Source organism: Triturus cristatus, chromosome 8, assembly GCF_964204655.1.
Source record: "Triturus cristatus chromosome 8, aTriCri1.1, whole genome shotgun sequence".
NCBI classification, from domain to species: domain Eukaryota; kingdom Metazoa; phylum Chordata; class Amphibia; order Caudata; family Salamandridae; genus Triturus; species Triturus cristatus.
In genome coordinates, this window is record NC_140591.1 from 305,711,040 (window position 1) to 305,729,496 (window position 18,457).

An 18,457-nucleotide genomic window follows, 5' to 3' on the forward strand; every position below is an offset into this window, starting at 1 on the left:
TTCTAGCCAACTGCATTCCTTTATTTACATTTTATAATTCTCTTCTACTAGATGACCTTTGCTATTTCATACTGTGCTAACAACATACGCCAAATGAGATCTCACACCCTGCTAAAACATGTTTGGAACGGTCTCTCTATAATAAGACCGCAAACGTTGTTTAAAGTGCATGTTAAGGTGATTAGTGCGCCCATTAATACAAGTGATCAAGTTATTTTTGACTGCTCTCTTGACTAAAGAATTCTTTAACACTTACATGACCTGGTGTGTAATTATTTTAAATTAAATCTGTCAAGTATATCAGGATTCTTGACATGCAAGGTTTCTGAATAGGCTGGCAACAGCTGAGAGAGTATTATTAGTTAAGCAGAGGGTCAGATTTAAGAGCAATCACCAGCACGTTACAAAGAGGAAAGAGACGTGCTTGTGTAGCAAATGACCAAACTCTGAATATACAAAGAAACTCAACATGAGTCTACAGTGTACAACACACTGGGTTTAACCACTAGTGATTATAACAAGAGGACCCTGACCCGTGTCAATCTCTCGCCACCAAAACTCCCCCCCCCCCCCCCCCCCAAATCGCCCGGATTCCTCCAGGCTACCTACAAATCTCACACAAGCACTCTAATGCCAATGTGACCTAGTCAAACTACAAACCACTGATACTGAAGCTCTAGCAGCACAACTCAATAAAGGTCCAAATTTCCTACCACATTTATATCAAGCAAAATGAATATTGTGAACTGCCTAGGAGTACAGTGACCAACACCTGACTTCCTTCTTGAATCTTACCGGATGGCAAAGCAAAATCAGTAAAGATCTCCTGGAAAAGGTACTTCTTGCTACTGCTATAGCTTCCAAACATATTATAGGGTGGAAATCAGAGTATCACACACAGAACCTATAAAAATTAGATCATGAAGTAAAGGGCACCTACTAGAAGCATACATCAGGATACCTTCTCAAAGCTGATTTTAGGAGAAGACTTGACATAGAACTCACTAAGAATCTATGGGCAAATATCTTTAATGAACAGGAGATCGGCAACAGCCAATTGCGGACTTAATCTTTCAATACAACCTAAACATTATGTGGCTGATTACGATGGCAGTGAACCCGCCACCGTCAGGCTGTTGGTGGCAGGTTCACCGCCATCATGAGGCCCTTTCTAGCTATCCAGATTTTGATGGCGGGCGGAAAGTCTGAACGCCACTAATCCGACAGGCTCCTTGTGCCCGCCAATGTGTCGGAGGGCCTCCCAATTCCTACAATGGTGGCGGTGCCTGCCAGGCACCGCCATAGGGATTAGGACTGTCCATTTCCACCAGCCTTTCAATGGCGTTTCACCTGCCATGGAAAGGCTGGCGGGGATGGACATTTTGGGCCTGTAACGGGCCCCCCTTAGCCCTTTTGTTTGGGTGTCGGAGGCACCTGTAGTGCCCCCCTACATATCCCCATACCAAGTGACAGGCACCACATGGTACCTGTCACGTAGTACAGAGATATGTAAAACATCCCTTTTTTACATCGCAGTGGGTGCTGCAGCCAACAGCCCCCTTCGCAATGTAAAAGATGGGCAATGCGACCTCCACGGTGACAGTCGCACAGTCGGAAACCCTGTGGGACCACCGACACTATTTCAGGCAGTCCCCATTAGCCCCTATGTTTTTAACAAAAAACCTCTTTCCCACTCAGCACAACTACTCATGGATCTACTGGAAACACATCAAGTCTCAATGACCTCCATCTGCTTCCAATATAAGTTAGGATATGGTTCAAGCTCTTGACCCATTTATGGCTATGCACAGAAACGGAGAGTGTCCTTTATGTCAAATGGTGTAAATCCGCTCAGTAGTTCCTGAGAAATACAAAAATAAAAAGTATCGATATCTGGACGGAGCCTAAACCCTCCCCCCCCCGCCCCCCCCCCCCCCTCCCAGCACGAGTTTGGCTCTAATTAACTGGCAACACTTTAAACTTCGGACCCAGGGTGAAAGAAAAGGTGAGGAAAAAGATAAAACAATAAAAGGGGGCAGGGTAAAAACCACCATGACCCTCCCCCAGGCCTGCTCAGGGGGTCCCATAGGGGTCCCCAGGCTCCAAAAAAGAATTTTTTTAAAAAGATTTCGCGGGTGGATGGGCATAGGGGTGGTGGAGGGGTGTCGCGCTGGGTGCGCGAATCCGTCCAATAAAAATAAACAAACAAAAAAAGAAAAACGAGGCGAGGTTTCCCACGCTTCGTCTTCGACGCCCTCGGGTGGGCCAACTCCCAGGGCTATGTAAATGATGAAATGCGGGAGGGTGCGCGGCCCTCCCGCAGCCCCGGGGACCGCCACCCCCCTAGGCTTGTTTTTGTAATTTGTGGGGGGGCCTCAAAGGCCCCCCCGGGGCTTTTCTAAAATATTCGCGTGGGGCACACGGCCCCCCCGAAGCCCCGGGGACTTCCACCCCCCCCCCCGGGCTTTTTTTTTTTTTTAAATAAACCTGTTGGGGGGAGGCTCGAGCCCCCCCACATGCCCTGGGGACCAGCACCTTCCTGGGGCACTAAAATGCAAATGCTGGGGTTCGTTACAAACCCCCGAGACCCGGGGACCTCCAACTCCCCGGGGCTTCACTCACATTGGTAACGTGTCCTCCAGGTACCTCCAGTAAGCGCCAAAGAGTTGTGTTGCAGAGGTGTAATAAAAGGAGCGTGGCCTCGGACCACCTCTCTGCAACACAGCCCTGTAGCGCTTACTGGAGGTTCCTTGTGGGAAAGTTGGCTCCCAGGAACCCTCATGATTCAAGGTGACTTAATCTCGCAACTTAAAACGCGCCACTGGGTGCGTTTGCACACTTGTCTCATCAAGCCAAACGCCCTCCCTGCACCACTGTGCAAACGCACCCTGTGGTGCATTTTAAGTTGGGGGATTAATTCCCCTTCAATCCGGAGGGTCACTGGGAGCCAACTAGCCCACCAGGTACCTCCAGTAAGCGCCACAGGGCTGTGTTGCAGAGAGGTGGTCCGAGGTCAAGCTCCTTTTTACACCTCACAGCAATGCAGCTCTGTGGTGCTTACTGGAGGTACCTGGTGGGCTAGTTGGGCCTCAGGGACCCTCAGGATTCAAGGTGACTTAATCCCCCAACTTAAAACGCGCCACGGGGGCGCGCTTGCACACTTCTCAAATCACGTCCCACCCCCTCCCTTCCCCACTGTGCAAACGGGCCCTATGGTGCGTTGTACGTTGGTGGATTAAGTCCCCTTGAATCCTGAGGGTCCCTTGGGTCCAACTAGCCAACCAGCTCCAGTAAGCGCCACAGAGCTGCGTTGCAGAGGTGTAAAAAGGGGCGTGGCCTGGGACCACCTCACTGCAACGCAGCTCTGTGGCGCTTACTGGAGGTACCTAGGGGGCTAGTTGGCCACGACAGACACTCAGGATTCAAGGGCAATTAATCCCCCAACTTAAAACCTGCCCGGGGGAGCGTTTGCACAGTGGTGAAGGGAGGGGGCAGGCCTGATGTGACGTGTACACTTATCCAATCACTCTGCCAAAACCCAAGCACTTATAAATTCACCATGCACTGTCCTTGCAGTACTCTAATCATCCTGTCACTACCTATGCACTCATGCAATGACCCAGGCACTAACTCATGGCAAATACAGAGGAGGCCATGCTAATCACAGGGGTATCCCAACGCATAGTGTTCCCTAGCGTATGCAGGTGTTTTCACTGTATTTTAAGTGTCTTTTAGCATAGCTCCGGCTCTAGGCCTGGTTAATCCGAGTCAGTTACCACCAGTACCCGTCAGCAAAATGTTGAGGGCACAGGAGGACTTTCTGCTCCTCTGTTGGTTCTTTCTGCACATCTCTTGCTTCTTCCTGCACTTTTCTTAATCTTTCTGGACTTCTGTTGCCTATGCATTTGTCTTGCTTCTTTCTGCGCTTTTCTCCCTCTTTCTTCACATGTCCTACCTTTGTATGCATAGTTAGAAATTAGTATTTAAAAAACCTTAGAAATTCACTGAAAAAAACACCGTTTTCAGGGAAGTTATAGTTAGTTGGACATTTCACTCGTACAAAACCAGAGAAATTCGGCCGTTATAATTAGTTCAGCTAACTATAACTCGCGCCCCCGCAATGCACTGCTGATGAAGTCACACATTACATCATTCATGACATGGTCAGTGACATCACCGATGACCTCTCAAATGACACTGATGACATCATCCACAGGATAATCTCATACCCTAATATAACCTTTGATACACCCACTCTAAAATTCAGACTACCATTTTCAAACCATAGACACACCAATACCAGTTAGTACATACCCACTCACTATTTCCTAGGTCTACACACACATCCACTCATTCACCCCTACAGTCACTCATTCATGCAGTCAACCATCAATACGGCATTATCATATGCACTCACATATCTATACAGACACTCACAGTCCGCCAATCATCCATAAGAGTTATTCTCACACCTAGTCAGTCACACTCCCATTTACTCACCTATACAGTTATACACACACCACCTCACTTATTCAAAACAACTACTAACACATACTTACACTCTTATACAATAACTAATACAAGCACACACTGATCCATACAGCCACGCTTGAAATCACTCACTCTCACATATAGTCATATATATACTCCAACACTCACATATACTGCCTTTCACATATGCAGTTACTCACACATGTACCACTGAGGCATCCATTCACTCACCAACATACCCATACACACACTCACCCACCCATTCAGCCCTTCACAGATGCACTCTTGAACCCATACACCCAGTGAATCATCCACTCGCACATCTATGCACAGAGTCACCCCCCACCCACACACTCAGGCACCCATACAGATACTCAGACAACCAATCAATAACCCAAATAGATCCTCATTTAGCTACTCACCAACCCATGCAACCGCTTACACACCAACTGACAAACTAAACTGTGTGAATGTCTGTATCAGTCACTAACCCATGCATTCAGTAAGACATTTAATCACTCACTTATACAGTCAGTCACGCACCTACTAAATTACCATCCAGACACTTATACAACCACTCATTCTTCAATACACCTTGGCATATATAAAACATATTTAAACTTTATAGAAACACACAGTCACTGGATGTCATCATCAGTGATGTCATTTGAGATGTCATCAGTGATCACTGACCATCATGAATGATGTAATATGTGACGTCATCAGCAGTGTATTGCGGGGGCGCGAGTTATAGTTAGCTGAACTAACTACAATGGCCGAATTTCTAGAGTTTTGTACGAGTGAAATGTCCAACTAACTAGAACGTCCCTAAAACCTGTGGTTTTGTCAGTGAATTTCTAAGGTTAAATGCTCATTTCTAAGCATAACATATATTTATGAAGAGGGGGTGTATGCACGCACACACACACACACACACACACACACACACCCCCCCCCCCATCATTCTCTGGAGCAGGAATTACTACATTGAACGCCCTAGCCATGAGCCGTATAAAAATAAGTCACATGTCCCAGTACTTTCAGGAAACCTCAAGATATCAACTCAAACAATTTCTGAGTGTACATTAGCATAAGACAATGTGACGATCATCTTTTCAACATTCAGCCCATATACCTCTGCATGAAACATTTTTACAGGCACATCTGCATATTTTAGGTTCTTGAACTGTTTGAAATTCATTCTTCCCTTCACCAACCTGATGTATCCCTTCCACTAGTTTGATTGGTTATATGTAAGTATCTATATACCCCGTTTGTCTAGTTGTGCTGTATAAATACTTAAAATAGCAACAAATAAAATATAAACACAAACAATATATTAACCTTCGAAGATCACTTACTACTGGGTGATTTCAGCTTACCGTGGCATGCCAACAAAGATACATCCACAGTGATACTCTTCCCATTACTACTAGATAACGATCCAACACATCTGTTACCAAACCGTACTCATCATTTCAGAGGCACACTCAGCCTAATGATTGGTGGTCCAAAATGCCTACACCGCTTCCAATCTGGCTTTAAGTCGCGTCACAGCACTGAAATGCCAATAAGATATTAGACATGGGTGAGGCATATCTCATGCTCTTGCCTGCCCTCTCTGTGGCAGCTGATATGGTGCCATACTTCTTGTCACTCTAACAATTCATGTCAGCATTGGTTGGATAGTGCTGAAGAGGCACAAATCCTGTATAGGAATTCACAGCTAGATTATAAGTATAAATAACACCTTTCACCAAATCTAAATCCCTTTTGGTGCGACTCACAGTTCAATGCTGCAGCCACTTTATTTAACCTAGACTTAGAACCACTAGAGGAATCCCGAAATTCCCTTGGCGTGCCATACCACAAACATGCAGGTAATTTGCACAAATGTATAAAAATAAAAATGTATTTATAAATGGACTACCTCAAGAACGATCTCCGAATTACAAGAGTAGGTCTCATTGGCAATTAAAACAAAACTAAAGTATAAATGAGTACCTTATTATTCATAATCCAACCATTGACATGGTTGAAAACTCACAGACAAACCTTTAGGAAGCTGGGCTTTGCTCTAAAACAATATACAATGTCAAATCACTCGACCTTATGCTAGAAAAGCTCAAGTTACACAATACCATAAATGCTATGAGAAAGGGACTTACTACAAATCAAAACTTCTTAGGTACATCAAAAACTTTTTACGTCTGAGGAGTTAGAAAAGCTGCCCAATATTTAGTTAGCATACAGCAGAATAAGGATTATCTTTACAAACAGCCAGGGACCAGTAAATTTGACAATATCACCCCTGTATCCTGCAAGCTCAAATTGCTATTTCTGAAAGCACTATGTACATTCAGGCTGTAGTATTTAATTTATAAAAACACAAACCCAGTACACCAAACTACCTAAGGAATAAATCCTATACAATAAGGCAGTCACAGGCACCTTCAGAGCACAAATAATTGCAACCTAGAAACCAAATGAGGCAGTAATATTTTCACCACATATTCTTGAGCCTCTGGTTAATCCACCAGATCTGGAACAATATTGTAGCATCCCTTAGAATTATGTCCACTTTATACAAATAAATTGGCAGAAAAAAAGTAATTTAAAAGTTGCTATCAATCTATGTTAATAGCCCTTTTGTGGCCTCTGTGTTGCATTAATGTACATGGTTTGTCTCATAACATGCTTACAAGGCAGACACATGAACAGGTAGCACATGAAACAAGAGACCTTATTCTGCCTGAAAAGAAAAGTCTGTAATGCCTTGTGAAAAAAGTCAAGATTTTTCCCTCTTCCAAGTTCAGCTGTAAGAGATATACAATGCTTTGCTTCATGCATTCTCATAACAGCAACTCTGCCTGGATGTTCTTGAACCAGAGGACATCGATCATAGGACAGCCCCTAAATGCTGCCAGCAACCAGCCAGATGGCTGGGCTAGTTCTATCTAAATATAAGATTGTAATGGCCCCTTACACATGACCGTCTTACAAGCAGCGGTCAGGGCCTTGAATTGGACCCTGGTGGCAATGGTTGCCATGTAAGTGGACCACAACCTGGATCTTCAGCTTACAGATGTTTCTTGCATACCAGGCTAACAACCACACAGACTGGAACCCAAACAAAGTAAGGCTTCACAATCCAATATTGAAAGAATGGTTGCAAAAATCGAATTATTGCTTGTGTGTCAAAAAAGGAGTGCAACTCAAGTGCTTTTCTTACCGGACGTGAAAGTGCTTTATAAATTTGTAAACATTTTTTAACAAGCAAAGCACTCAAGAAATTATATATAGCCATTCCAAAAGTACAGTAGATTAGTTAAGCAAAGTTTGAGTTAGGGGTGAGCGAAATATAAAAGGTTTATTTTTACTGAAAAGTGATTTGCAAAATGGTAAATACTACTAAAAACACAACCACGATTTTCATTCAGTCACTGCATACTTCTTACCCTAAAACATATTTCACTTGTATGTATGTTTCACCAGAGGCGTCAATAACAGATGTCTGATCCATCAATTTATCTATGCCTAGACCGACTGTCAAGGGAATGTACTCAATTGTATAAGACACATCCACATCTCTTAAGATATTGAACCACTGTGGGGAAGGTTGATATTCTATTACTCTTTTAATATGAATTCCTTAATAACCCAACATGTGAGAAATATAAGGTCCGCGTTTCAGAATCATACTATTTACCATATCTAAGCTTACATTTGAATTATAAGACTATTAAGTCTAAAAAGAAAAATCAACTATTGCAGATTGATATGGTATATGTAGGAAAGACGCCTCTTACCTTTTTCTCCTGTAGATTTTATCGTAACTGTAAAAAAAAAAAAAGATAAAACAAAATCAGAAAATCTAGATTAGGTTAATGGTTTCAAAACACAATGTAAATTTTTTTCCTACAAACACCGCAGTTTTACAAAGCAGTTTAATGGTCCAGCTAACTCATTCACATTTTGACACACTTACTTTTTAAATGTCATTTGAAAACGGAAAATACATTTCAGTAACGAACAATTTTAGTCTGTATATGACAAATTTCGTAGCCTTTAGTCAGTAACCCTACTGAAAGAGACTTAGTCAGCACGTGGCGAGCACTCCTGTCAAGAATAAAATTAAAATCCAATACACACAAAGCAACTGCCAAATACATGGAAAATTACCTTTTATTTAAGTTACCTAATATCCACCTAGTTGTCAGCAGGATATAAACAAGGCTAATCTTCAGAAGAGATGGGGCTAAGTACTTTAACAAACAGTGGAATACTAAATATGTAACGCAAACACAAGTAGATAATGGACGGAGCGCTGAAACCTTTCATACACTCACCCCAGGTCACAGATCTGGGTTGAATCCATCATCGTTCTTTAGCTCACTTCGCCACCCCAGTTCAGACATAGATATATGCAAATCAGTCTTGACCCTGTGCCTCATGGTAACAGTCCAGCCCTAACTGCCAAGCCAGGTCTTCCCTGGACCAGAAACAAGCATCATGGGACTGTTTTCGGCCAGGCTAGCTTGAATCCAGTGGCAACGTGAGATAGGGATCCACGTTTGGGCATACCCTGCCAAATTAGGGCAAACAAAGCAAACACCAGGAGATAATGGACGGAGCGCTGAAACTTTTCAGACACTCACCCCCAGTCACAGATCTGGGTTGAATCAATAAATATTTAATGCCAGATCATATGAATCCCATAGCGCAAGTATTTTTCAAGCTTAAGAGGTATCTAGAAGGTTAGATTTAGCAAACTAAACCTCCTTGCAAGAAGACAAAATATATAAATAGGATTAAGGATGCAAAGAATGATGGCTCAACTTTCATAAGGTAGCACTGTGATAAATTTCTCTGGATCAGCCCAACCCAAACGGTACTTTGGGGAGCTATGAACTAGCAAGTAGAGATTTCCAATTCTAAACTCTGCAGCAATTGAATTTGGTCTCTGAAGGAGACGAAGAACAGTCGAGCCATTGTTGCAGGTCTGAGTGGTGCAAAAGCTTGGCGGAATTCACCAATGTATTAAAGCTACAGTCTTCTTGTTGAAGTCTACATTAGCACACAGACATTAGATTTTCTTTTTCTTCTTCTGATGGACCCGTGTTGGCAACTAGCTTTTGGAGAACCAAGAGTGGAAACAATATGATCCAATGAGATCAACCCTCCAGCCAGAGTAATCTGAATACTCTGGTCTTGCCTTGACCAAATATATTTTTTAACTTATTGTTTTGTTTGACATCAACACTGCTCCTTAGATTTCAGTATACAGTGCAAAGATAAACATGTGTTCACTTTAAGCGAAAAAGTATTCTATATGCATTGTGACTTCTGTTTGTCTGGGTGCTGCATTCCCTTCTCTTACATGCCGAGGGATTGTGTCCACGTGCATGTGTTTTGGACTGTGGGGTTATGAATGTGGAGTCTGAAGTTGAGATTATAATAGCCCAAAGCAGCTAGATGCCAGACTATGTCCTCTGCCCACATCATATCTTCAACACAGCCGACATCATCGCACCCCACCTCCGGAACGTCATAAACAACTCCTTCACGCCAGCCACCTTCACTGAGAGCTGGAAGCATGCAGAAATCAACGCCCTTCTGAAGAAACCCACAGCGGACCCCAAAGACCTCAAGAACTTCCGTCCCATCTCTTTTCTGCCCTTCCCGGCTAAAGTCATCGAGAAGACAGTCAATAAACAGCTGTCTGCATTCCTCGAGGCAAACAATTCGATCAACCCGTCCCAGTCCGGATTCCAAGCCAACCACAGAACCGAGACCGCCCTCATCGCAGCCACCGACGACATCAGGACCCTGATGGACAACGGAGAAACAACCGCTCTCATCCTCCTAGACCTCTTGGCAGCCTTTGACACCGTATGCCATTGCATCCTAATAACCCGCCTCTTCAACACTGGAATCCAAGGAAAGGCCCTGGACTGGATCACCTCGTTCCTCTCCGATAGAACCCAGAGAGTCCGCCTCCCTCCCTTCCGCTCAGAGGCCACCAAGATCATCTGTGGCATACCCAAAGGCTGCTCGCTCAGCCCAACCCTCTTCAATATCTACATGAGCCCCCTCGCCGCCATCGCACGCAGACACAACATCAACATCATCTCCTACGCCGACGACACCCAGCTGATACCCTCCCTCACCAAAGACCCAGCCACCGCCAAAACCAACCTCCAGGAAGGGATGAAAGACGTCGCAGAATGGATGAAGCTCTGTCGCCTGAAGCTGAACTCAGACAAAACGGAAGTCCTCATCCTCGGACAATCCCCATCCGCCTGGGATGACTCCTGGTGGCCCACAGCGCTGGGCACCGCACCGACACCCACGAACCACGCACGCAACCTGGGATTCATCCTGGACTCCTCCCTCACGATGACGAAGCAAGTCAACGCCGTCTCATCCTCCTGCTTCAACACCCTGTGCATGCTCCGAAAAATCTTCAGGTGGATCCCCACCGAAACCAGAAAGACCGTCACCCAGGCCCTCGTCACCAGCCGACTGGACTACGGAAACGCGCTATACGAAGGAACCACTGCCAAACTTCAGAAACGACTCCCAACGCATACAGAACGCCTCCGCACGACTCATCCTCGACATCCCTCGCCACAGCCACATATCCGCCCACCTGAGAAACCTGCACTGGCTCCCCGTCAGCAAGAGGATCACGTTCAGGCTCCTCACCCACGCACACAAAGCGCTCCACGACATGGGCCCCGAATACCTCAACAGCCCCCACCCGCCAGCTCCGCTCCGCCAACCTCACCCTCGCCACCGTCCCACGGATACGCAGAACCACCACCGGAGGAAGATCGTTCTCCTACCTGGCAGCCAAAACATGGAACTCCCTCCCTGCACACCTACGACTGACACAGGACCATCTCACCTTGAGGAAACACCTCAAGACCTGGCTATTCGAGCAGTAGCAGCACCCCCCACCCCAGCGCCTTGAGACCCTCGCGGGTGAGTAGCGCACTATATAAATGTACTGATTGATTGATGTATCTAAGGAGAAACAAATGTTAATTATGAACCAAAAGTTAAAGAACCGTAGTTATATTATGGGAGACCCGACACACCGTTCGTCACCTAATGTATCATACTGTATATCAGGCATGTGTTACATTGTCCTCAAACAAACTGCGGCACCACATCTACCCACGATACCCAGGGATATACTAGAAACTGCCAAGTTAACTGCTGCCTAATTTAGTTTTGTCTCCATTTTTCTTTTATTTAGATGGTTATGCATGCTTATTGACAAGTTGTAATACAGTTTAAGAAAATACGGATATGTAACCTTTCAGATATGCCTTTGTTACATGGTTCTTCGCGTAAAATGGGAATCAATACTATCGCAACAGGAGGAATACAAATGTATGTTGTACTATAAAAAAAAAAAAAAAAGCTCAATCTGTAAAATATTGCCATGGTAATTCCGCAACAAAAATTGTTTAAAAAAAAGAAAAAAAAAAAGGACGATAGTTATACCTTAGAGTCATGACTCTACTTAGCAGCTTTTGTATGTCTGCCTGCCTGTGTTGAATGGGGAAGAGGGCTCCTACCAGGCTTGATATTATGAATAGTGCCATGGGGATTCAACCTGCATGTTCACCTGCTTTGTGTGCTCCTGGGGGCACCATGATACTACAGAAGGGGTCGCAGATGCTTGTGCCTTCCCTTCTGTAATATGGTTAGCACTGGAGCACATGAAGCACCAGTGCTATTGTAAGAGGACGTCCTCTCATTTGAAAGGGGCGTGACCCCATGCAAGTGAGGACATCACTTTGCCTCTGCACCAGTGCTGAATTACAGATGCTTCTACAAAAGCAAACAGGCCTATATGAGGAGTACTGAAAAAGACCCACAAAAAGGTGGCAAACTTGTAATGCGTCCTCTTTGAGCACCCCACTGGAGGGGGTAAATGGGCCCATGGATCCCTCAGACATCCTCCTGCAGGCAGGTGCAGTCACCCACTGCACTCCTCTGCAGAGGGAACTTTGTTTTCTCTTTAAAGTGCAGGCTGGTTGTTGCCTACACAGTAAACCACGGAGTGGCTTCGGAATCTGCTGCTCCATATTTCGGTGAAAGTGCTGCCCAAAGGGCAGGTGCAAGTTCACGGCTGCCCTGAAGGCAGTACAATCATCAGAATAGGGTGCACCATCCCGGTCTTTGCCAAGAGCACTTTGTGAAAGGTGCACCATGGCGCGCCCTATGTATAATACGAGTTATAGTATGAGTGTTGTAAGGGTTGAGGGTGTCCAAAGCGATGCCACAAAGAAGGCAAAGGGAGGAGGATCCTCCCTTTGAAGGATCCACTGCAGTGCTTGTCTTGTTAATCAATTCAGAGTTTCATTCAGTCCCTACTCAGTGTTCAATTGAAATTGTCGTCTTCTGCTACTGTGTTTGGGGGAGGGGGGGGGGGGGGGGGGGGGGGAGTGTGAAGAGAAATTTCACATCGGAGGATTAAAGTCTGGTTTCCAGAAACAGGTTTTCAGTTTTGTCTTGTTCAGGGCAGAAAGCAATCAATCAATCAGTGGGTTTATAAAGTGCACAGCAACTCAGTGAGTGTCCCAGGGCTATCAGAATCACTGACCACCATGCTGAGCCAATTATTGATCTGCTAATTAAAAAAACCAAGTCTTAAGGTACTGTTAGAATGAAAGTACATTCTTCGAAGCCTGTAAGTGAAAAGGAAAGGCATTACAGTAACTGGCGGCAAGAAATGATGAGGTGCCACCCCACATCTTCCTTTTTAGGTCTCGCCTGAGCCAGCGCGCAAGCGCTGCTCTGCAAGGCATTAAGTAAGGGCTTTTGAGCTCTGAACACACGCTCGTGTGTGTGCTTTTTCTTTTTCTTCTTAGCCCGCAATTGGCCTGTGCACGTGTCGTTTTTAAAAACACAGTATGCAATTGGTGCAAGGTGGGTGATTGTCCCGCCTTCTTAGTTCGATGGCCTAGGGTCCTCGGGCGCGGGCTTTAATCCCATCTGTCTCCAATTATCACGTTGGCGGTAATTGGAAACAGATGGTGCTCGCCATTTCCGCTTTTCTGGGCCTCGTACTTTTCTTTGTTGAGATGAATACTTTCCAATTTCATTAAGTCAACATACAACAGGTTAGCACACAAAGGCAGAGCATTGGCGTCCTCTGGTGGATATATTAAGATGTAGCAATTGCATTTATTAGACTAAATGAGACAGAGTTGTCCTTTGTGTCTGAAATGGCTCACTGTTTGTTTTACATAATTTCGCTGTGTGCTTAGATTTTTACTTCCCGGATATTCATTTCGTGTTTGTTTGGCTTCTTAAGATGCAAACATAAAATAGATCAAAAGAAGAGCGGCATGGAGAGGCATTGCGTACACTGATTTTGTTTCAAGTGGTTTTAAACGTCATGTGGAGCGTGCAAGGGAACAGGCGGTATTTAGAATAAGGTTATGCTCATCACTAAACTAAAATGCCTAGGACGTTTTTGTTTTTTTTTCTGCTTGCCCATTCATTTAATATAAAAAATTAAACAGGAGTTGAGGGTACAACGGGTGTTCACAATAAAGCTTAAACCATGTCTTGAGGGAACTGAAATACGCCGGGTAAGGTGCTTTTGAAAGAAACCATAATAGTGCATCACACACACATACAGAGACAATGAATCATACATATGCAAATCAGTGTATAGAAAATGTTACATAAGACAAAAGGGGCCTACAATGTGTAGGATTGACGTGTCATCCATACTGGTAAGCATTTTTTTTTAAAGAGTGCTTAGTCTGGAATAGCACAAACTCAGGATTCAGAGGGTAACAGTGTTTAGGGTTGGATATACTAATAAGAATTTATTTCTATCCTACCAAACCCTTTTTGGCAACATTAGGATAATTAAATACTGGGAAAAACATAACTTTGTAACCTGAACCATGGAGTTTGCATCCAGCTTTTTTGATTGCAGTGTATAGCTAACTGTGCTAGATTACAGTTATAACTTATGAACTGCACAGTAACAAAAGGATCAGTGTGACAAAAGCAGTAACCCACTGAGCTATGCACATAAAATACTGTTCTGTGATCTGCATGGTACACATTCTTTGCAGCAGGCATATTAACACTCTGCGCTACCTTAGATGTGTCAAAACTGCCACTAAACAAAACTCTGATCCCTCTACAGAAGGTACATTGGTTACCAGAGTTATCTTGACCCTTTTATTGTTGCCTGAAAACTGCTAGATATACAAGGAACTCTGCAGCGGGTGCTTTTAAAACTATCGCACTGCTACAAAAATGGCCCCCGGTAACAAAACCGGCCCCCCACCATTCCAGCCTCCGAGGGAAATGTCCGATGCCCGGCGCTGCCAGTCCGGTCTTGTTTATGATCATCCTGCTCTTCACTTTTGATTCCTATCCTTCCCTTTACAGTGCTTCATTTGAGCTCATGGTTACTGATGGTGGGGGGCGAGGGGGCATCTGCACTTATTTTTGGGGACCGCACTTATTTTTTGCCTCAGATATTTTAACTAGCGCAGAAGAGGGAAAATCCAGAGATCAGAAAGACAGAGGAAGAGAAAGACGGAGAAAAAAACACAAAGGTAGAAAGCAGGAACCTACAAGAGTGAGATGAAAGGGCACGGAGTGTCTGGTAGTGGAATAAAATGGCATAAGGTGTTTTAAGACTACCGCCTTGATATTAGTGGCAAAGTATTTTAATGCTACTGGCTGTGGGTTTTTTTTTTTTTTTTTATAAAAATTTTATTGTGCAGAGAAAAAGGGTACAAGCACGGGCCTACAACCTCCTGGGCCGGCCGCTAGTATGCAGAAATGATCGAGCAGTTCAAAAACAATGACTGGCCCGCAGGGGCTCCGCTAAATGACAGGAGATCAAGCTGCACATAAAGGAAGTCAGGATACACCCTTTTTACATAACTATCAACCAAAGTAAAGAAAAACAAAAAGCAAGGCGAAAAACATTGAAAGGGCGTCTAACCATAGCAGAGGAACTCCACATAGGACCACCCTAGGGTGGTCAATAAAAGGGGGGTCTGAGAGGGAGGGGTGGGCCACGGGAAAACCAAATCTATACTCAGATGAACAGAGTAAGCAAGGAACCCTCAAGGATCAGGGGGACAAGGCAACCTCAGATGTATCCACCAGGGGGGGAGAACAGATAGTCCCTCGATACACATTCCACTGACCCCAGATTCTACCCCACGCCCCCGGTTTACCACGAGCCACATACACCGTCTTCTCCCTGAACATGCACCAGTCCATGTTCTCCTTCCATACGGACACGGTGGGAGGCCGTTGGGAACCCCAAAGCTGCGCAATATCTCCCTTTGCGATCATGTTCCCAAGGGCCGCCCACCGAGCCTGAGCCGCATTATAGTCATTGGGCTCCCACACATTCAGAACACATCGGCGCACCTCTGGCAGCAGAGCGACCCCAGTGACTCGTTTCATAACATCATGCACCTGGCGCCAATATTCCGCCACCTCGCGGCACTCCCAGAGGATGTGGAGAAAGGTGGCACTGAGCCCGCAGCCACGCTTACAGAGCCCATCAGAAAACCCCATCGAGACCAAACGGGGACCCGTCACATAGACACGATGGAGAATCTTAAGCTGGACCAGACGGAGACGGGCCGGGATGGCAACCTCCTTAGGGGATGACAGCGCAGACTGCCAGTGCTCATCGTCCAACTCCACCCCATCTCCCGACCATGCCTCCCGAAGACGCACCAAGAGATCAGCCCGATTATTTATTCGTTTTTTATAAATCAGGGAGATAGTACTGTCGGGGACGTGTCCGTCGAGTATACGGTCCTCGAGAGGCGAAGAGACAGGGACCGTGGTCCCCTCCCCAAAGACCGAGAGTAGGGCGTGCCGAACCTGGGCATAGCGGAAGAACTCCCTTTCACTAAGCTCGTACTCGCTCTGAAGCGCCGCGAAGGATTTAACCGCGCCTTTAACCCATAGGTCCCCCACTCTGCTAATGCCGATCGTATCCCAGTGCTCAAAGCCTTTCGTTGTCCAGAGGCTTCCCAAGCGCTCAGAGGCGAATAGAGGAGTAGCACACGTTAACCGCCCACTCCAGCCCACAGCTACATTCGCCGCCTTCCACACACGTACCGCAATCCTAGTAGGGCCCGTGAGGGTCCTTCCGGCAGATCGAGAGTAAAGCGCTCTGTTATAGTTACCGCCGGGAAGCAGGAATTTATCCATCTCATATGCCGGGTTCGAGCCAGGAGCGTATGTAGCATGGTTAATGGCAGACAGCTGGGAGGCCCAATAGTACCTTCTAATGTCAGGAAGCGCGATGCCCCTGTCATACCAGGGAAGAGTCAGCTTTGCCAAAGCGATACGCGCACGACCGTCCCAAACCAGTTTCCTGGAGAGCGTAAAGAAATCTGGGAAGGGACATCATTTTAAACAGTGCTGCGCGACCAAGTGGAGACAAGGGCAACTTACACCACCGAGCCGTGTCCGCCCTCAAACGTCGGATGGGAGACAGGAGATTCTGCTCATAGCGGACCGCCGGATCCAACGAAACGTATACCCCCAAGTATTTAAAGCCGGATTGAGACGTTTGGATCGGAAGCCGAGGCGGCAAGAGAGGAAGGCCACCGGAGATAGGATACACGCAAGATTTGGACCAGTTAATTATCAAACCCGAATTTCTCCCGAAGGAAGTAAGGACATCAAAAAGCACATTGAGCGACTTCCGCGGCGAGGTGAGGTACAGAAGAATATCATCCGCGTACAACGAGACCCGATCCTCGAAGCCCGGGGCCCACCGGATCCCTCTGATCGAGGGCTCCCAGCGGAGCCAGGCAGCGAGCAGTTCCAAGGCGAGAGCAGAGAGCAGAGGGGACAACGGGCACCCCTGCATAGTACCCCTCCCGAGCGCGAAGGGACGAGAAACCCGCCCATTGACAACCACCTGAGCCATTGGACCAGCATAGAGGAGCTTCACCCAACCAATAAATCCCTCCCCAAAGCCAAACTTCGCCAATACGGCCCAAAGGAATGGCCACTTGATGGTATCAAAGGCCATCGTGGCGTCTAAGGAAACCAATATGGCCGGTTCAGAGAAGTACTCCGTCCTAGCGAGGACGCCATGTAGACGCCGCAAGTTGAGAGCGGTATTACGATGAGGGATAAAGCCGCATTGATCCGGATGTATCAAATCACAGATAACTCCCAGCAAGCGATTAGCGAGAACCTTGGCAAGGATTTTCGGTTCGGCATTTAGTAGGGAGATAGGCCTATATGAGGCACAGCGGTCTCGTGGCTTACCGTCCTTGGGAATAACAACTATAGTAGCCAGACGCTGGTCGTCGGGAAGGGAACCCCGCTCGAGCGACTCCAGAAACATACGACGGAGGAAGGGCGCGATTTTATCCGGGCGTAGTTTATACAGTTCAATCGGCAGTCCGTTGGGGCCCATAGCCTTGCCCGAGCGAAGGGAACGAATCGCGGTAGCAATCTCGGCGACAGACAGGGAGGCATCAATCTGCTCACGGTCCTCGACGGATAGGCCGGGCAAGGCAATATCCCGCAGCAAGAGACGAGAGTCATCCTCATCTCTATCAGACACCGGGGAGTACACCGCCCGGAGGTGGTCAGCAAAACACTCCACAATCTCACCAGGGTCAGTCACACACACTCCATCCGAAACCCGAAGCTCCGGGACCACACGATTCACTCTCTCCTTCTTATCCAACCAAGCAATCAGTTTACCCTCCTTGTCCCCGGCATCATACAACCTACCCTGTTGCTCCCTATACATGCTCTTGGCAGCGTCAGTGACAAGAGACTTATATTGAAACTGCTTCAAGCTGAGGGCATGAAGTCCATCCTGAGTGACACCCGTCTCCAAAGCCGCCTCCAGCCCCGATATTTCAGTCTCCAGCTTCACCACCTCCTCATTCTTAACCCTCTTGGCCTCCACTAT

General features: G+C 46.2%; 1 protein-coding gene across 1 annotated transcript in view; it reads right to left on the reverse strand.

Moving 5' to 3' along the window:
- ZDHHC20 (zDHHC palmitoyltransferase 20) overlaps positions 1-18,457 on the reverse strand; it is a 337,926-nt gene that overhangs the window by 255,638 nt on the left and 63,831 nt on the right. The window contains exon 2 of the mRNA XM_085621583.1: positions 8,301-8,327. Within this exon, the coding sequence (XP_085477709.1) occupies positions 8,301-8,327 (27 nt within the window). The remainder of the gene's footprint in view (positions 1-8,300; positions 8,328-18,457) is intronic.